General features: G+C 30.6%; 1 protein-coding gene across 8 annotated transcripts in view; it reads right to left on the bottom strand.

Moving 5' to 3' along the window:
* SNF4Agamma (SNF4/AMP-activated protein kinase gamma subunit) overlaps positions 1 to 18879 on the bottom strand; it is a 503643-nt gene that overhangs the window by 225333 nt on the left and 259431 nt on the right. For all 8 annotated transcript variants that reach the window (XM_067046460.1, XM_067046458.1, XM_067046457.1 and 5 more), the window contains one exon: positions 10738 to 10777. In XM_067046460.1, the coding sequence (XP_066902561.1) occupies positions 10738 to 10777 (40 nt within the window). The remainder of the gene's footprint in view (positions 1 to 10737; positions 10778 to 18879) is intronic.

Raw genomic sequence — 18879 nt, 5'->3', positions numbered from 1 at the left:
TTTTTTCTTTCTTTTCTCTCTTTGTGTTTATTTTGTGCAAACAGTGTATTAGTTCAGTTACCTAGTGTTTATTTAGTTCCTCCATACGAAGGAACTGGAGGGAGGGAGTTAGCTGGCCTATATATGGCCTGTAAATAATAATATAAAACTTGTATTAGTAGGATTAAGTATCTTTATGTTTGACAACAACCTGTCCTTATATATACCAGAAGAGTCTGATAAGAAAGTTAGTTATTCAGTAGATGCGTATCGTTACTCTGCCCAAATCTCCCTTATTTTTAAGTCATACTATCAGTCTGAACATAAGTTATATATACCTATGTATTATATATTATTGTATTTTGCATTTAAATGAAAATAAAGAGGTTTTGAAAATAAAAAATACCATGGGACGAGGTTTGGGCTCTGCAGTCTAAACCTAATACCATCACAACCAGCAAAGCGGACCCTCCCCGCTCATCATAGTTTCAATGCGCATACGGCGCCATCGATTCTGCACGCAGAGTGTATACTCGACAAAGCCCTTAAAATACCCATGGGTAGAAGAAGGCAGCACACTTCAACTGACATCATTGAATCTAAATATTCCTTATTTTCAACGGAGAGTACGAAAAAAAAAATTAGATTATTTAATATCGAAACTGTAAACATTTCCACCTTCGATTTTCCCGGTGATTACAATAACTTGGCTATAAATCGGGAAGATAAAAAATGTCATTTACATATGTGCACTTTTATTTGAAAACCACAGTGTTATTCCCTGCTGAGTTGTCTAAAAAAAAAAAGTTATTTTTTTACGCCAGTTCGGATTACAGGAGTGTTCGGAGTACCGAGATTAAACTGTATTTTTAAAAATTATGGGAAAAAAGTGATAAAAATTTATATCAATTCATCCGATAAAAATTAAAATAAGTCTTTTTAGCAAATATTTCCATGATTTTTTTATTTCAAGAAATTAAAAAAATTATTTGTAATTGATATTATTTTGAAATAAATAATTTTTTGAATTTTTTATTAATTATTTTCATTCGATCCTTAAAACTACACAATCATTAGTCGAATCACACGAATATGATGCGCGGAAGATTTTTCCTCTGATTCATCTCAAGTATCTCTCAACACGGAAATTCGAAATATCACGTGACATAATCCAAATGAAGATAAAACTTTTCCTCAATCTTTGAGCTAACCTAAATGTACACAAGGCGGTGTAAGTTTGATAAAACTAAGAATGGTATAGATAAAAATAACAGGTATCCGATTCAGATATCATTAGGCAACGACATGAGCCTTATGATGTGGCACAATTAATGTCAATGCAGTGGGGTAATGCGTCATCAGTAAACGGCATTCAATGGGCAGCAATTCGCCCTTCCAGTCTTAACCAGAATTAGGCGAAAAATATTAAAATATGTAACCAGATGATTAGGGTTTTGAAACCACGACCTCAAGCTTTTGAAATTTCTATTTTTCTATCGTTAATTCAAGGACAGATATCAGAGACCCTTTCACAAGTAACGAGCATTACCGAATACAATAAAAATAAATTTTTTATATTTCAGCGTCGTGTGGAAATAAATAAATAACCGATTGACAGGGTAAGGATATTACAGGAAGGAAAAGATCGTTCAGTTGAAGCCGCCTCGATTTTTGATCGATATCTCTCTAGCTCCCGGACGGGTTTTTTTTTTTTTTTGTCGTTAAAATATATTGCGAGTGAAAGGTCCCTTAAAAGGCTAATTATTACATACTATTAAAAATAATACACGTTTATAATTTTTTTTAATTTTCCTTTCTTACATTGATACAGTAACAATGCAACAGTAATTAATATTTTAGAAAATGTTGTAAAAGGAAGTAATGGAATTAAAGCATGATTTTCTAAACCAACTATCCCAGTAAAAATTTAAAATAAAAATGAAAAACTCCGAGAGACAGCAAATTTGCCTTTCATGCAAACACCTGAAGTGTAATTTTACTATCTTTATGGCTGTTATATATTTGCAGCAATCTTATCTGCCACTAGGAAACAGAATCAACTTCTTAACTGCAAACAGCACAGCACACTTTGTAAACATTGAAATATATTATGAAAAACTTACAAACAACTACTTGAAAGAAATGACATAATATTTACACGAAAAGACGTCAGTATCGTGAAACATTTTACAATACAACGATTTTTTGTAAACCAAGGTTTTATTTTTTTTTTTTAACTGCGTACATGGTTTTGAATACAGTTGATGGTACTTAGGCGAATACTGTATACAGAGTTGGGCGAATATTATTCTATTCACGAGAGACGGATGCATTTGTATTCGTGAATGATTACTCGAATAATCAATTATTCGAGCAAAGGATTTTATTAACCATTGAAATACTTTTGTATTCATCAATGTTTTGGACGAATAATATCTTACTCGAAAAAAAATATGATTCACCATCCTAATACATCCGTATTCGTATAATGTCATTAACACAACATTTTTTATGATACCTGACATCTATGTTTTCTAAGAGGTATACAATGTAAATGCTATCGATTCTGAGATCGCGTATCGATTGATTTCAACTTTTCTGATTTCTAAAATATTAGGTTCCATTTATATGTTTCGGGATATGCAGAATATGAAAATACTATCGATTATGAGATCGCGTAAAAATTTATTTTAACTATTCTGGTTTCTAATATTTTAGGAGCTGTAAAATTATTCGAATAAAAATATCTCTCTCGTCAATCGAATATAAATGCATTCGTCTCTCGTCATTTGAATACTTTTCGCCCAACTCAGAATGTATACTATAGAGAAATCAGTCAGGACTCATTCATAATTTAGATAAATTCAAAATAAGTCGTCTTTGACTTCTTTTATATATATATATATTCTGTCAACGTTTCAGCCAAATCACGTGGTATTACAATTGAAACAAACACAAGAGATAAGTATAGGGAAGACCATTATACCTATAAAGGTTATGATTTATTATTTTAAGGAAATCGGAAAAATTAGGTTTTCTTTGTTAATATTAGTAGCTGTATGTACCTCAGTTCCTGGTGCATATGCCGACTACATAATTTAGTGAGTGAAATTCATTTACTTATACTTTATTTTTGAGGATAAAGTAAACATTTGTTGGCCGAATATCTCCTTTCTAGAATCCTATACAGGTAATAATGTATTTTCTTTACTCGTGGTAATTTTTACTCTAACTACCAACCTTTAACGCAAATACTCTTGGCTATCTTATATTGACATGAAACCTTGATTTCTTGTTTTTCACACAGATTTGAAAAATGGTGGAATGATGCACCACGTGAATAAAATTTAAAATTCATAAAGAATAATAATAATATGTGAGCACGACATTATTTTCAAACCATCAACGGAAATAATAACAAATAAAAAAGTAAATAATGTTTATTATATCATTAATATAAATAAGATTAATTTGTTATTATTTCCGTTTTCATTAATTGTCTAATAATATTTTGTGATTCTTGTTTATTTATCTTGACTTTTCACAGTACATCTTATTTTTATTTTCTGTAATTCATTTTTATATAATTTTCAAATCTTTTTCAGTCATTTACTCAGTTTTTCAGTCATTTCATGTTATCCTGTTACTTTGTTATATTATTTTAAGTTTTGTATCTTTTTTAGCCTGAGAAAAGCAGCGAAACATTAGCTTAGAATAAATACTTTAATTAGTATTTAAGTTTTTTTTTTTTCACCATGCCCTTTTTTCATGACACATGGTCAATCGACGTGACCTTCCAATTCCAAATTTCTAATTTAATAGTCATTTTATTCCGAATTTATTAATATTTGAACCTGGACCATTCAGCCACTATCATAGTTTTTGTATTCACTTCAATAGTCGACAATTGTTACTGCTACTAGAACAAGTTAACAAGTTACTTCCAGAAGGAATTGACGTCGGCCGTCAGTTAGTGTTGCGTAGTAGTGAGTTTAGTCGCATGTGAGCAATTAGCATGTTTACAGAGGTGGATAGAAATAATGGACTGATACTAACAGGCTTAGTAATTTAAGCAAGTGGACCTACGGCAACCACCGCATACTGATCTCCTGTTTCGCTATTCCAGCCAGCTCTCCGTCCAATCTTAGAGCGTATTATTTCCTTCCATGCTCATTTGCGTCATGCACAGTCAACTGCACAACAATGTTTCAGGGGGCTGGAGAGGTCAATACTGCAAAAAGATGTTTTTGGAATACACCATTCCATTTTTTTATTTGTCCATAAATTATAAAGAGTATTTCCTGTATTATTGACCTTATTCTAGTACTATTAAAAAAGGAAATCTCATGTAAAATGCCAAATTTTCCGAACCAGTGGCAAAGAAGTTAATAAGTCAGTTAATTTAGTTTATTAGGTAACGAATTATCAACTTTTTCACGGTTGGTAGGGATATATCACTCCGATAATAAATATTTAGAGTTGCCAAATAAAAAACTAATAACAAAAATTAATAAATAAAAAAAAATTAAAAAACGGATAGAGCTTTTTTCTTTATCTTTTTCCAGATTTCTTTTCCAGTTTTAAGTTCCACGAATTTCCTACTCCTTTTATATTTACGCTGCAATGCTAATTTTCACCATTATTAAATAATAATAACTTCAAAGATATCTTGTGGAAATACATTTCAGTTACTTATATCTAATAACCACGCTTATAAACTCCAGCAAGGAACTAAGTCTTGAAATAAATACGGATAAAACAAAATATATGGTTAGCAGTAGAAACGCGAGCAATTTCGGTGATATAGTTAGTTATACGAGGAAATGCGTTTGAACAGGTAGATAAGTTTAAGTATTGAGGTTCTACGGTAACTAGAAAAAACGAAGTTGATAAGGAAATAAAAGCTAGGTATAAGGCGGGAAATTGTTGTTATTTTTCAATTTCGAAACTGCTTAGCTCGCGCCTCCTATCGAAAAACTTAAAAATTAGAATTTACAAAACCATTATCCTTCCCACTGTTCTTTATGGATGTGAGGCGTGTAAGAGGCCACTAAGGGATGAACAGCGTCTTAGGGTTTTCGAAAATAAAGTATTACGCAAAATATTCGGACCGAAAAAGGATGAATTAACAGGAGAATTTAGAAGATTACACAACGCTGAATTAAGGGGCCTACACCCGGTAAATATAATTCAAGTTACAGTATTGCGGCGTATAAGATGGGCATGTAAGGTTGTAGGGCTTAGTAACGAGCGGATCCCTAAAATGGTAATAAACACTGAACCAACGAGTAAACGTCCGAGGGGTAGATCGAAACGTAGATGGGAGGATTGCGTTAAAACAGATTTAGTGGAATTGGGTTTGGAGGGGCATCACTGGAAGGATGTATGCAAAGAGCGTTTGGTGATATCGGCATCGAACCTTCGGGTTCGTTAAGCCTTTATTATTATTATTTCTTATATCTTCTAGAAGAAGAATTCTGAACTCTTAGTGCAAGAGCCCAGGAGGAGAAAAAAGTCTGCTATTTCCCTCCAATTTTTTATTACTTTAATGAAAACAATGATAATTACAAGTCAAAATTGATGATTCTGTCAAGTATAGGGAGAATAGAATAACACTATTTAAAGTAGAGTTTTAAAAGCAACATTTCATAAAAAATGTACTGAAAAATCAGCAGTTAGTGAAGTAACTGTGGGAAATATTTATCTCAGGAACCATTAGACGTACAGATGTCTATTAACACACAAATTAAAACTAATTGGAACAGCTAAAAAGTAGTTTATGACTTTCATATACGTAGGACTAGTAGTTTTCGTCATATTTGCTCATCATCATCTGATGAACAGACCATAAGGAAGGGATTCCGGAAAATAATCCTTTAGATCCTGGAGCTCTTTTTCCAACTACTACCTCAGATACCAAAAATATAAACATGAATAAGAAAAATGAGGGAAAAAAATTCTAAAATGCGTATTTTTCAAGGACCATAGAGGTAACGAGGCATAAATCATGTTCCAACACGCAGCTATGAGTGGCAAAGGAAGATAAGGTGATAAATATGAAATTGATCGATTCAGCCCTAATCAGTTAGGAAAACAACACCAAATTGGACATTTATATGGTTACAAAACATGGGAACATCCGTGAAATGAAATTCCAAATTATGGATGGGCCGATTTTCATTAAAATAAAATAAATACAGGTTTTTTTTTATACTTAAACACAGAAATTCAAACTTAGGAAATAAAGTCGTACATGTTAGTAAGAAGAAAAATACAGTTTACTTCTTTAAATATTACTTTGGAAACGGGATGGCACAGTGGTAACGCACTACAAAACTAACTCCAAAGACAAGATAATTATTTATTCTGTTGCTGTAGTCTGAGTCAACCTTGTAGATTCTGGAGCTCTCCTGCACACCGCCCAGCCTCATTAAGTAGGTGTCATAGTTTGGGGGAAAAAATCACCTTGTTGTATAAACCATGTTCTCCATTACAAAGTACTGAGCCCCAGACACTTCATGAGTTTTAATACCACTTAATTTACTAGTTTTAAAATAACTAAGATCAAAAAATATACCCAACTCTTTAGATCACTCTCCTAAAACACTAAATATATTTAGTGAAAATTACGGTAATAAGGCTCATAATCGTTAGAAACAGATAGGGATTCCAGGAGAAATGAAATATACGAAAAGGGAAATCGACTGACAAGTCAGTTGCAGCTGCAAAAGTAGTTAATAAAAATATACATAATTTTTTCAAAATACTAATATTATAAATATATTTATTTATGAGAATGGGTCATAAAAAAAATAAATAAATTAATAAAAAAATATAAATAAGTAAATATTTTTTATTTGATTTGTAGCAAAAATTCCAACAGAAAACGAAACGTTGCTTTAAAAAATCGAAAAAAAAACCAATATAAATTTAGCTAATCTGTATTTCAAAAACCGATGGATCTACAAAGACAATATCACACAGAACAATAAAATAATTATAAAAAAAAAATATATATTTAGAAAATCATATTTCAAGAACTATGGAGTCTACAGAGATAATTTTGGTATCAAAGTGTAGCACATTGAATTTACTTTCAGAACTATAACGTAGTTCTTATTGTAAAAGTAATTTTTCATGATTATAAAAAAAAACTTCAAAAAAAGTAAAAACATTCATATTTTGTTTTTATTTTTGATAATTTTGTGTTCGGCAAATTGAGTCGAAAACTTGGATTGTAACATTATAAACAACTCATCGAAAAATTAGAACAGCCATATCTAACCTCAGGTCCACTTCCTTACAGGCAAGGATACTTGACCACAGGACGTTGACCCTTAATTTGTTTTCCTTCCCTATCAGTACAAAAGCCGGGAAGAAAAATAGGTAGTTATTTCACTCCAATTTTTTATTACTTTAATGAAAACTATGTATAATTACCAGACAAAATTGATGAGTCTGCTAAGTATAAGTAGAAGGAATAAAAAATCGGAGCTCTATATCTTTAAAACTACCAACGACGCTATAACACCTAAGAAAACATTATTTAAAGTAGAGTAAATTTGCAAAAATATTAGACCTAATAAAGTTAATTACGTTCAATAGTTCTCGAGATATATCTTTTTAAAAAACAACATTTTATAAAAATGTACAGTAAGGTTAGTAGTTAGTGAATTTATCATGTGACGTATAGAAATCTATTAGCACTCATCAAATCAAAGCTAATTTAATGTATAGTACATTAAATTATAAATTTATTATTAAATTATTATTTATTATGTGATCTATAATAATAAATCTATTAACACTCAAATCAAAGATAATTTAATGTACTATTAAGTAGTTTCTGACGTTCATCATCGTAGGAGAAGTAGTTTTTATGATGTTTGACAAAATAAATTCACAAAATGTTAATGTCTAGTGTTCAGATAAAATGTTTGATTTTAAAAATAGTATATCTCTGGAACGAAAAGACGTACATATGTCTACCAGCACTCAAAAAGTAATTGGTATACTCATCGATTTTGAATAATAATGATACATAGCTTTAATTCAAGTAATAAAAAATTGGAGTCAAATAACTCCCTTTTTTCACCTCATGGGGTCTTGTACTGGATAACGTAACAACCTCATTTCGGTCACTCATAACCGCATAAATATGACACAAATATATTTATTAAAGAATGATAATACCTGAAAGTATTCTATTGGTAATTTTAGCATCTCTTTATAAGATCCTTATGTTTATTAAATTAAAAATAAATTTTAATTATTTTTTCTACATGGGTTCACATTAGAAATAAGAATGTTTTTTTAAAAAAAGGATAATCAGGTGGTACATGTAGTACAAAAAAATCAATAAATAAATTTAGAGAAAGAAGTACTAAAATTCACGAGCATTTTCTGTTTCAGTCTTTAACAAATAATCAACATAATTTTAAAAAATATAATTTTTTTTTTGTCATGAAAACAACAAATCAATTCTTATATGATCTATTGAAACAAATAAACACCTCATAATGCTTCGTTTAAAAATATTTAATTTTAATAAATATGACTCAGTTAGTTTTTAGTTTCCAGAATGCAACCCTGAAATATACTAATTATTAAATATACTAAAGTATACATCTGATTCTTGTATGAAATTAATTAAAGGTGAAAGTAAATTGGTTATTTCTGAAGGCAAAAATATTTTACTAATATTAATTAATAAAAATGTTCAACACTTAGGCTACAACGCCATTTTAAGTAACAAAATTTCTTAGTAATAAATTATAGTGCAACGGGCTCAAATTTCCAATGTAAAAGAGATTTCTGAGTTTTGCGTTCACAGAACCGATACGCAATTCTGAGAAGAAAACTAATATATTTTCGTACATTAGCTTTTTAAATGTTTTCAACCGATACGCCAAAACTCGTTTATCAAACTTATCTATAAATAAACTGAAAAAAAGTTTAGTGCACAAACACGGCAACAAGCTATAAAATCCAAGGTTGGAGGGGCCATAAAATTGTGCTTACGTTAAATTTACGTTTCAGAGAGGTTTGCGAATATCGGGGATTTTTCATCAAGCTGAATATTTGCAATAGCCATATTGTATCAAAAACAAGCTTAAATGAATTAGTGATGGTCAATAATCAAATGCACAGCGCACTGTTTCTTCGTGGAATAAATAATCAAGGCTCAGTAATAATTTTTAAAGACGATACAAATACAAATAAAAAACAATAAAACAGGTCTACAACTAAACGGTTGATTCGATAGTTTTAGCTGATCTTTGTGTTTTAAGGGGCCCGAAACAGAAAACTAAGTTTTTCCACAAATTCGTGACATATAATTCCAGTTTGTAGCACACAAATCAAGAAAATCGATTATATTTTCATGTCATTAAATGAGCGTTAAAATAAACTCAATACCACAAATCACTCTTCTAGATCAAATTAAATTTTATATTTAAATCAAATTGAGTTATGAATGTATTTGCAATTGTTAAAAAATGGTTGGATCTGAGTCTGTGGGCGGTGCCGGTTCGAATCCGGCCTTGAGGCGTTCATTTTTTCATTAAGTGGCGGTCCCACAAAATGAAAAACTTCAGCCCCAACCATGATTAGAATAGGTTGGTCAACTGTAGATAACCAGGTGAAAATCACCTTCGACATGGATTGCCTCAAATAAAAAAATAAAAATTGGTTCTTTTAGTTGCCTTCAAATCAACAGATTTTCACATGATTAGTATCATCAGAATAAAAGAAAAACTGTGCCGAAACATTCGAATTTAGTCAAAGTACAGTATAATCTTAATTAATTGTTCAGATTACAGGAAGTATTAGGAAAAATTATCACTCTCTCTCTTTCCATTAACCTTTCGCCGGGTGCTATGAATCTTATAACATCGTTGGTCACTAGCCGTATTTTGGGTTTTCTAAAATTTTTGTTTTCTTTTACATCTGAAGTAATGCTAAATGATTACTTAATTTGATAAAATTATAAGAATGTTTATTTTTAAGTAAAAAAAAGTATACATAAAAAAAAACTCCTGAAATTTTAAACGTGAAAAAAAAAGAGTTCACAACAAAATTTGTATTAAACATATTTCAACAATTAATTAAATGAGTCTTAGAATCAAATGATTTACACAAAGATATTGTGTATTTATAACAAAAGTACATTATGAACACTTCTATAAGAATTAGATTACCCCATATCGAAACTGCGTATAAATGCCCACTTTCTATTAATTCTGTGATTACAATAACTTAAATTTAAAAATGTCCTTTACATGTGTACTTTTATTTATAACACAAATGTTATTGCTTGCTGAGTTAACTCTAAAAAAAATATTTTTTTTTTTATGCCAGTTCGGATTATTAGAGTGTTCTGACTACCTAGATTACACTATATTACATATTATGAATTTGAGAAAAAAATGGAACATGATAGAAGAAAACAGAATTCGTCTTTAGGTTTTGGCACAAAAAAACAAAACAAAGATTAGCCATAATGATCAAATTTCTATACCAGTGCAATGGTTCAGTCCAGATTAATTGTGCTATGAATAAACAGTTAAACCAACAAACCAAGGTAAAGTTAAACTCATAAATATAGTGCACTTAAAATAAAACACTTCATAACGAAAAAAGTCCCGATATATATTTCTAAAGTTAACATTACAAACGTATAAAGATGTATCTATAAAACTGAATTTATATAGTATTAATAAAACACATAATAGTAAATATATAATGTTCGTTACTTACTGTGTGCAGCGATCTGTTGTTGCTGTATAGCAGCTGCTTTCTGAAATTAAAAAAAAAAATCATTAGAACTTCAGAGAATACAGAAATCAAATTAATGAAATAATTCTAACGTTGGGGGTGCTTCGACACACGAAAATCCATTGGAGTAGTTCCAAGAGACCGATACAAATTAATGAAGAAACTTAAGTTCCTGAAACCCGCCCAAATCCACTTGTTTCTAACCTAGCTTCTCCTTCATTACCTAATAATCCTCCTAGGCGTCTGAAAAGAAGATGACCTCGAGATCTTCTTCTCCAGAAATGTTATTGGAGTTCTATCAGTGGATAGATTCTCCACATGTTTTTATCATGTTACTATGTCACCTACAGCAAATTTACTTGTTGTATATATGTGTATACAGTTGTAAATATCAATAAATAAATTATTAAAAAAAAAAAAAGTTCCTGAAACATACTTCTGAAGAAGCCTACGATATTTTAGGGAAAAGCTTTACAATGTTATTGGATAAATGGTTAAAAACACGCAAACAAAAACCATTGAGTGGTTTTACTATATAATTGTAAAAGGACTATAGTTGAAATGTTGCAGAGTATAAAAGGAAATACGAAACCAGATATACGATATTACAATGATACCGGTGTTGATTACAATACGAGTCATGAGAATTCTAAATGAAATATCTCTCTCACTGTATATGATGTTTACATTCAAGACCATTTGTAAGGGAAGTTACATGCTTAAAAAAAAAAAAAAGTTGGCATAGTTTTATTCTAAGGAAACATCTCATCTGTTCAAACTGTCCTCCTGAAAAATCAAGGAAATATGCCTTTTCTAATAAAAGGTTATTTCCGATACTGTTTCTCTCGATATCTTGCAAGATAGCAACAAATTTGTAAAAAAATATCGCATCATTAGGCGATCGTAAAAGCCAAATCATAAAAGGAGAAATAGATAATGGAAACAATCGGTGAAATATTGAGTTGAGAAAAGTTCAGTTACGATAGAGTAATATGGGAGAAAACTCGTGGTTCAAAAATTCATATCTCAACAACGGAATAAATCAAGGAGAGGTTGGAAGCACTACATATAGACTCCCTAAATTAGTGATGTTTCCATATGTAACTCCCTGTATATATTGCAAATCGTTTCAAATACCATGGCTCCATAATAATCTGAATAAATGATCAACTGACTGAGATAGACCAGCTTATCACAGGCACAAAGAGAGAGAAGACTGTCAAGAATACTGAAATCTCGAACAATCTCTATAAATCTGAAACTAAGGGTGTACAATGCTACGATAAAGCCAGCTCTTATATACGGCTGCGAGGCCCGAACTCTATAAAGTAACCTAGAAAGCAGAGTTGAGAGATTTGAAAGGAACTTCTGTGTACTATAACAATCTGGGATCAAAGCCTTGATACCTAGAGGAGATAAACTAACGAAGAAATGCTTGCAGAGACTGGTCAGTCAATATCTTATGATATGAAGACAAGGAGGTCAAGATGGTCGGGACATGTGGCTGGAAGAAATCTATCAGGACGCCTCTACACAACAATGAATGCCACTATAGTTGGCCAGAGACCACGTTGAAAGGCAAGAACAGATATAAAGACAGAACCAACAAACATGCGTAAGAGCTGCAGACAGCAAACTGGGAAACAGCAGCCCATTGGGGGCGGCTGATTCGATCGGCCGAAGATCTACAAGGCCTATACTGCCAAACAATTAAAATCTAACGTACACAAACAAACAATTTTTTTTATTGTTTTATAAGTTATATTTTTTCATTTCATAGCGAAACCCCAAGGCTTTATAAATGTCGAAAAGTAATACAGAGGAATATTGTAAATTAGATTTATGTTTTCAAATGAAAATTCTTCATTATTTTACAAAAATTTCACTGCATGGGTTAAATTTATTTTATATGAATTAATTGTAAACAATTTATTGACTTATCGTTGCTTAGTCCACTATTACTCATTGCAAAAATCACACACTGATTTATTTTTCAAGGAAAGCAAACCATTAAACTGCTATTAAGGTGCTTGCTCTTAACCAATACTTTTCCAAAGAGGTACAAGAATGCAATGATAAAATAAATTATTAGAAGGTCCAGTAGAACAGGAAAACATCTTAGTATGGCACAAAAGATGTTTTTCATGTAACAAACATCAGATTCAGAAAGTACAGACTGTTGCTAAAACTGAGGACATTCTTCAAGGATTCATTATTATTAAAATAAATAAGCGGGATTAACTAAAATATCTATTGTATCAAACAATAGCCAATACCATCCATTGAAAAAAAACAGTAAATTCATTGGAAAAAAGTAAGGTCACTATATTCGCAAGTTAGTAACCTTGAGATTTATAATACAACACTATCAGTAAATCGAAAACGGTTAAAGTGCTTTTAGTCGAGAATAACAAAATAAAATGAACAAGGAAAGGTCTCTAGCATAATAAGTCTAATATCTGAGACAGGCTGCATTTGGTTCTTTCTGATCGAAAAACTGCAACACACATTTGCAAACCGAGAGGTCAAAAAGTCAGAAAATAAAACATCAAGTTCTCCGGATTAACCCCAGTTGATTGTTTAGAATTCTGTGGCAAAGTAAGGAGGCGAATCAACTGATAGTACAAGAGCCCAAAAGGAGAAAAAAGTCAGTTATTTCAGTTAGAGTAAATCTGCTAAACTGTAAACCCTAATAAAGCTATTTACGTTTAATAGTTCTCGAGATCGTACTGAAATAGTCAGTGAATTTATTTTGAAAAACCTGTATCTCAAAAACCATTTGACGTACAGATGTCTATTAGCACTCAAATCAAAGCTAGTTTAACTCAATAAACTACTTTATTAAAATAGCTCTACCCTAACTACCCTTACGAAGATAAGTGTCATAAATTACTTTATAGTAAGTTAAATTTCCTTTAGTTTGAATGCTGGCAGACATATGTGCGTGTTATGGATCTAGAGATATATTTTTTCAGAAATCAAACATTTTATACGAACAACTAGAAATTAACAGTTTGTGAATTTATTTTGTCAAATCTCATAAAAACTACTACTCCTATAAAGATAAACGTTATAAATTGTATTTTATAGTAAATTTAACTAGCTTTAATTTGAGTGCTGACAGACATCAGTACGTCCAATGGTTTCTGAAATAAAGTTTTTAAAACTCAAAATTATTGTCCGAACAATTATAAATCAATTTCTTTTAGGAAATATCATGAAAAATACTATTCCTACGAAGGTAAAAGCCATAAACTACTTTATAGTAGGTTCAACTAGCTTTGATTTGAGTACTAATAGACATCTATATGTCACATAGTTCCTGAGATATAGATTTCTCAAAATAAATTAACTAACTACTAATCTCTCAGTAGATTTTTAAGAAATGTTACTTTTTAAAAAGCTATATGTCGAGAACTATTGGACGTAAATAGCTCTATGAGGGCTCATATTTCAGCAAATTTACTCTCCTTTAAATAATGTTCTTTTAGATTTTCTAGTGTTGTTGGTATTTTTTAAGATAAAGAGCTCCGAATTAAAAATTAATGTTTTTTAAGGTTTAGAACAGCTGCAATTTTTGGCAGACTCATCAGCTTTAACTAGTAATTATACATAGTTTTCATAAAAGTAATCAAGAATTGGGGTGAAATAACTGCCTTTTTTTCTTCCCGGCTCTTATACTATGAGAACAAAGTCCATTCAACATATCATAAACCAGATCAATTCAAAACTATAAAACGAAAATTATTATTCTGGAATTATTGTGTACCGTACATACATATGTGTATGTATACTTTAAAATTTTTTTTTGTCTTGCGTGTTATCTTTTTATTTTTCATATTTGGCTAATAAATACACACAGGATTCAGTATTCCATTCGAAATAGAAACCTTCCATTCAATCAATTACCGTTCATAATTGTGTACATTTTTTTAATTAGAAAAGAGATTTTTCTAAATTTTGTGACAAAAATCGACTCAAAAACTAAAATCTACCATTTTTTATACACGACTATTAGAAATAAATTCTATGATAATTCATTGAGACGTTTTCAATGAAAAAGAAATAAGTATTGACATTGTAAAAAGTTTGAAAAAAAAAGTTAATTAATTACTCACTGACATTTTTAAAAACAACACAACCCTGTAAAAAATTAATTAATTTATAAAAAAAAAATAAAGATATATTTAATAGAAACTGATTTCATTTATTTATTTCTAAAATAATTAAACCTTAGTGTGCAGGAAAAAGCATATCGTGCCACACGCCTGATGGCTGCATGATTAATGTTTCATTTCAATCATCAAAATGTAAAAAATAAAATAAAATGAAACGAATGCAAAATTTCGTTCACAAATTTTATTTCTTTCATTTTAATTGATTAATAAACATAATTAATTAATTATAATTTAATTTTATGTATTTGATCTAATTCCAAAACATTAAAGTGCAATGCATAATAAGAGTCATTTATTTCCATAAAACATGGGATACATGTTATTAGAACTGACTTTGTAAGATTTTTGGTAATAAAGAACTCATATGTTGAAATCACCATGTTCTATATAAGAAAATTAATTAATTAAAAAGATTACTATTAAAAATTTACAGACCATTTATACAATTAAATTAAGCCATGCGTCTTAAGATATTTTTACTATTAATTTGACCATTGAGACCAAGGATGCAACTCATTTTCTTAAAATCAAAACACATTTTAATAAATAAATAAATATATTTCCGACTAAAAGCCTTATAAAACTTCCTCTTAAGTTTTCAATATCTCAAAACTACAGTTTTGTCTAAGAACAACGACTCAACTGGTTTAATAAATTTAACCTCACTATACTATGATACATGTATTAAGTTTTGTATTGTAAGAATAATATTAAGTTTTTGTAATTTTCACTTTTATCAAAAATACACATTCAATTATTATTATAGGAGAAGTTTGTTGGGTTCATCATAATATCATGTTTTTACCTACATGATATTATATTTCATCTGTCACTGTTTTCAATCTACTACCATACCATTCCACGATTTCAATATCTCAAAACTACAGTTTTGTCTAAGAACTGTCATCGTCATAATCAATCAATTAAAATTTTGTACTATTCAATTATCAGTTATCAATTTTTTATCATTTATGATTTAATTCAATATTTTGTGTAATTCTAAATTTGTTTGTAAACTATTCCTTTTCAATTGTATGTTACTCTAAATGTTGTTGTTATCTCTTTTGTTCTATAGCCCTGATGAAGACCTGAAACACAGGTCGAAACGTCGGCATAAAATAAATAAATATGGTTTTGTTTATTTATGTTGTTCTTTGGTGACCGCACCCCCCGACAAACTTCTCCAATCATTAATCTACGGTCAACTATCTACACCTAATTATTATTATAGGTTTTCCTTTGGTTCACGTAAGATAAACCTGATTTTCAGCTTCACCGGATATTTCTCTTTCTTTCTTTATTGTGAAACTAATATATGTATATATGTACCTATTAAGGTATGTATATGGGATGGCTACACCTTGGCTACAGAATGCTGCCCGAAGAAGAAGGAACGAAAGGACGAACGCTGGAATCGGGACGGATCCAAACATGGCGACAAGTACACCTTTAACAGCCGTCCAAACTTGGTCTGCCATCATCTAGAGTGAGTGGCCTTCTTGCGCCTGGATGTGGCATCTGAGGGCGTATCCTATCTGTCATTCCGGCAATTCAAGGAAACGATATTGTCTTTGAAGGATTTGTGAAAAGGACGCAAGGCTAAGAATTTCTCTGGAAATTCAATGTTATACAATGAATTCTGGTATATGGGTCCAATGAAATCAGAAGACAGTCAACCATTTTTGGGTTGATTCTACGTCTTTTAACACTAAGTTTACAAACGTTTCTTAAATACCTATTTCTACGAGCATCCATCAAATAGACCGATAAACGAAAGTATGCATTTTCTTTAAAAAAAAAAATCGATTTATTCAAATCAAGTTTGAATTGAACAATATAATATCTTAATATCAAAATTAAGATAGAATATATCAATATTTAATTACGTTTAAATAAATTATCAATAAATAAAAAGTCTTTTAAAAAAAAAATTACGGAAATGACAAAAATAATATTAACAAGGTACTTGTTTACGGAAGCCCCGTAAAACATAATCAAGGCCAGATCAAAATACTGCCATCTAGTAGGAGAAAAAAAAGTAGGTAAGTACCCACTGGGCCCATGAGGACAAGTACCCACTGAGTGAACAGGTACCAGGGAAGAGTGAGAACCATAGATGAATGAACCACTAGGGCAACTAGTGGTCAACTATCACTCAGGATGAGTGAATAGTTTAATAACCCCAGCCAGGCGGAAAGGAGTCAGAATCAGAGGACCTTCCAATAAACTTCTAGCAAAAAAGAAGATTTCAATATTCCACCAGCCACCAAGTAAATTGTCATGCTATCCATTATTTTATGTAATCAACTATCAAAATTATTTACTAACAAACCAATACAAATTGTAACCACCTTTGGTTAAACACACATCATCAATTGTAATAATTATACAATAATAGAGGCATGTCAATATTAACCTTGTCTCATTATATTAAAACCACTCAATACATTCCACTACAGTAACATCCAGAACCAGGTATTTTGTAAAAATTTAATCACTGAAAATTTTGATTCATCTCAGACTGCAATGATTGAACAGTATCCTCAGTTTCGTTTTGGCTAAGTGCTTCATGTGAAGTAATCATTGGTCGCTTCAGAACCATGTTCATTGATGATGAGAATTTTGTTCAATATCTTATTAAATTTCCTGGATTTAATTAAATTATTAGAAAAAGTGGAACTGGTCAAAATAAAAAAAACAAAACACTGTGACCAAACTCAACTTATCCTATTGTAATTATTTTAAAAAATAGGCTGTCTACAATAATTGAAAATTTTGCATAGTCTTTGAAAAACATTGTTAAACTGTCACTGCAGCAATCATTCTAAAGATCGTCTGTTGTTTCTTCGACAACAAGCATAAAGGATTTCGTTGATGACGAAAATAAAAAATAACACTCAGGTCATACAATCCTTTTTAGTTTATTATTACGAACGAAAACAAATATATAAGGATTCTTAATGAATTTAGCTAGTCCATTTTAACCGGTTTCGTAGAGATAGCTACTTACACATTTCAAACATTTGGAAGGTAAGGAACCAAATAATGTACGAGTAATATAGATTTTTTTTTGATTAAATGATTAATTTATGATTAATGAATAGTTAAAATTAATTTTACGTTTTGTGTATTTCATTTAGAAGTTTGCCAAATTGACTGGTCCCGTAAACCTAGAGTTAAAGCCAATATTTTGTACATCAAGTCGATATATTAAAGAAAAAATAATTGTAATTGAAAGATAGATGACTAGAGGAACAATTTGAACACCTGGTATTCCTAAAAAAAAAAAGTTAAATAAGTTTAAACGTATAAAAATATAATGGTGTTCTTTGATTCCAATGTTTTAGCAAACAAACCATACACAAATTGTTTTAAATACAGATAGAAGGTGTGGGAAGGCCGTGAAAAATTAATAAATATAGTGGTAAGGCACTGTGCAATTAAATCCAACAACCTGGGTTCGAATCCACACCTATTGCAGATAAATAAATTATTTTTCACAGAATTCGGGAGTTAGCCCACCGAGGTCCACCCTGTCTCATAAAGTGGATACCCTTTATTGGGTAAAAATCTGGCGGTCAAGCATGATTCTGATCAAATCATCTCCTAGCACAACCATTGGTCTAGTCATAGCACTTTCTTGGGTTACAGATTTAATATATGTATGAATATGAAATCAAATGTGCATACATATTTATTTATAATAATTAGAAATTTATTTCGCGGTTATTTATTTTTTTTTTAGCAATTAATGTCTTATAAGTTGAGTGTTTGCGGCTTCAGCGCACTTGCTCAGCCTCCACTGGCTCATTACCAGTGATGCGGCGAGAGGGATGCGCTGGGATCTCTCGAGCTCTGCTCTACCCCTCACACGTGGGGGATAGAGTGGGCTCAGGGATCCTCAGGTCGATTGTGTAAATATTTTATATATTAGATTTCTTTTTTT

This window comes from Halyomorpha halys, unplaced genomic scaffold (assembly GCF_000696795.3).
Source record: "Halyomorpha halys isolate HHAL.00 unplaced genomic scaffold, Hhal_1.1 Scaffold533.1, whole genome shotgun sequence".
Classification (NCBI taxonomy): Eukaryota; Metazoa; Arthropoda; class Insecta; order Hemiptera; family Pentatomidae; genus Halyomorpha; species Halyomorpha halys.
The sequence above is the reverse complement of the archived record's forward strand: the minus strand, read 5'-3'. Positions and strand labels throughout refer to the sequence as shown.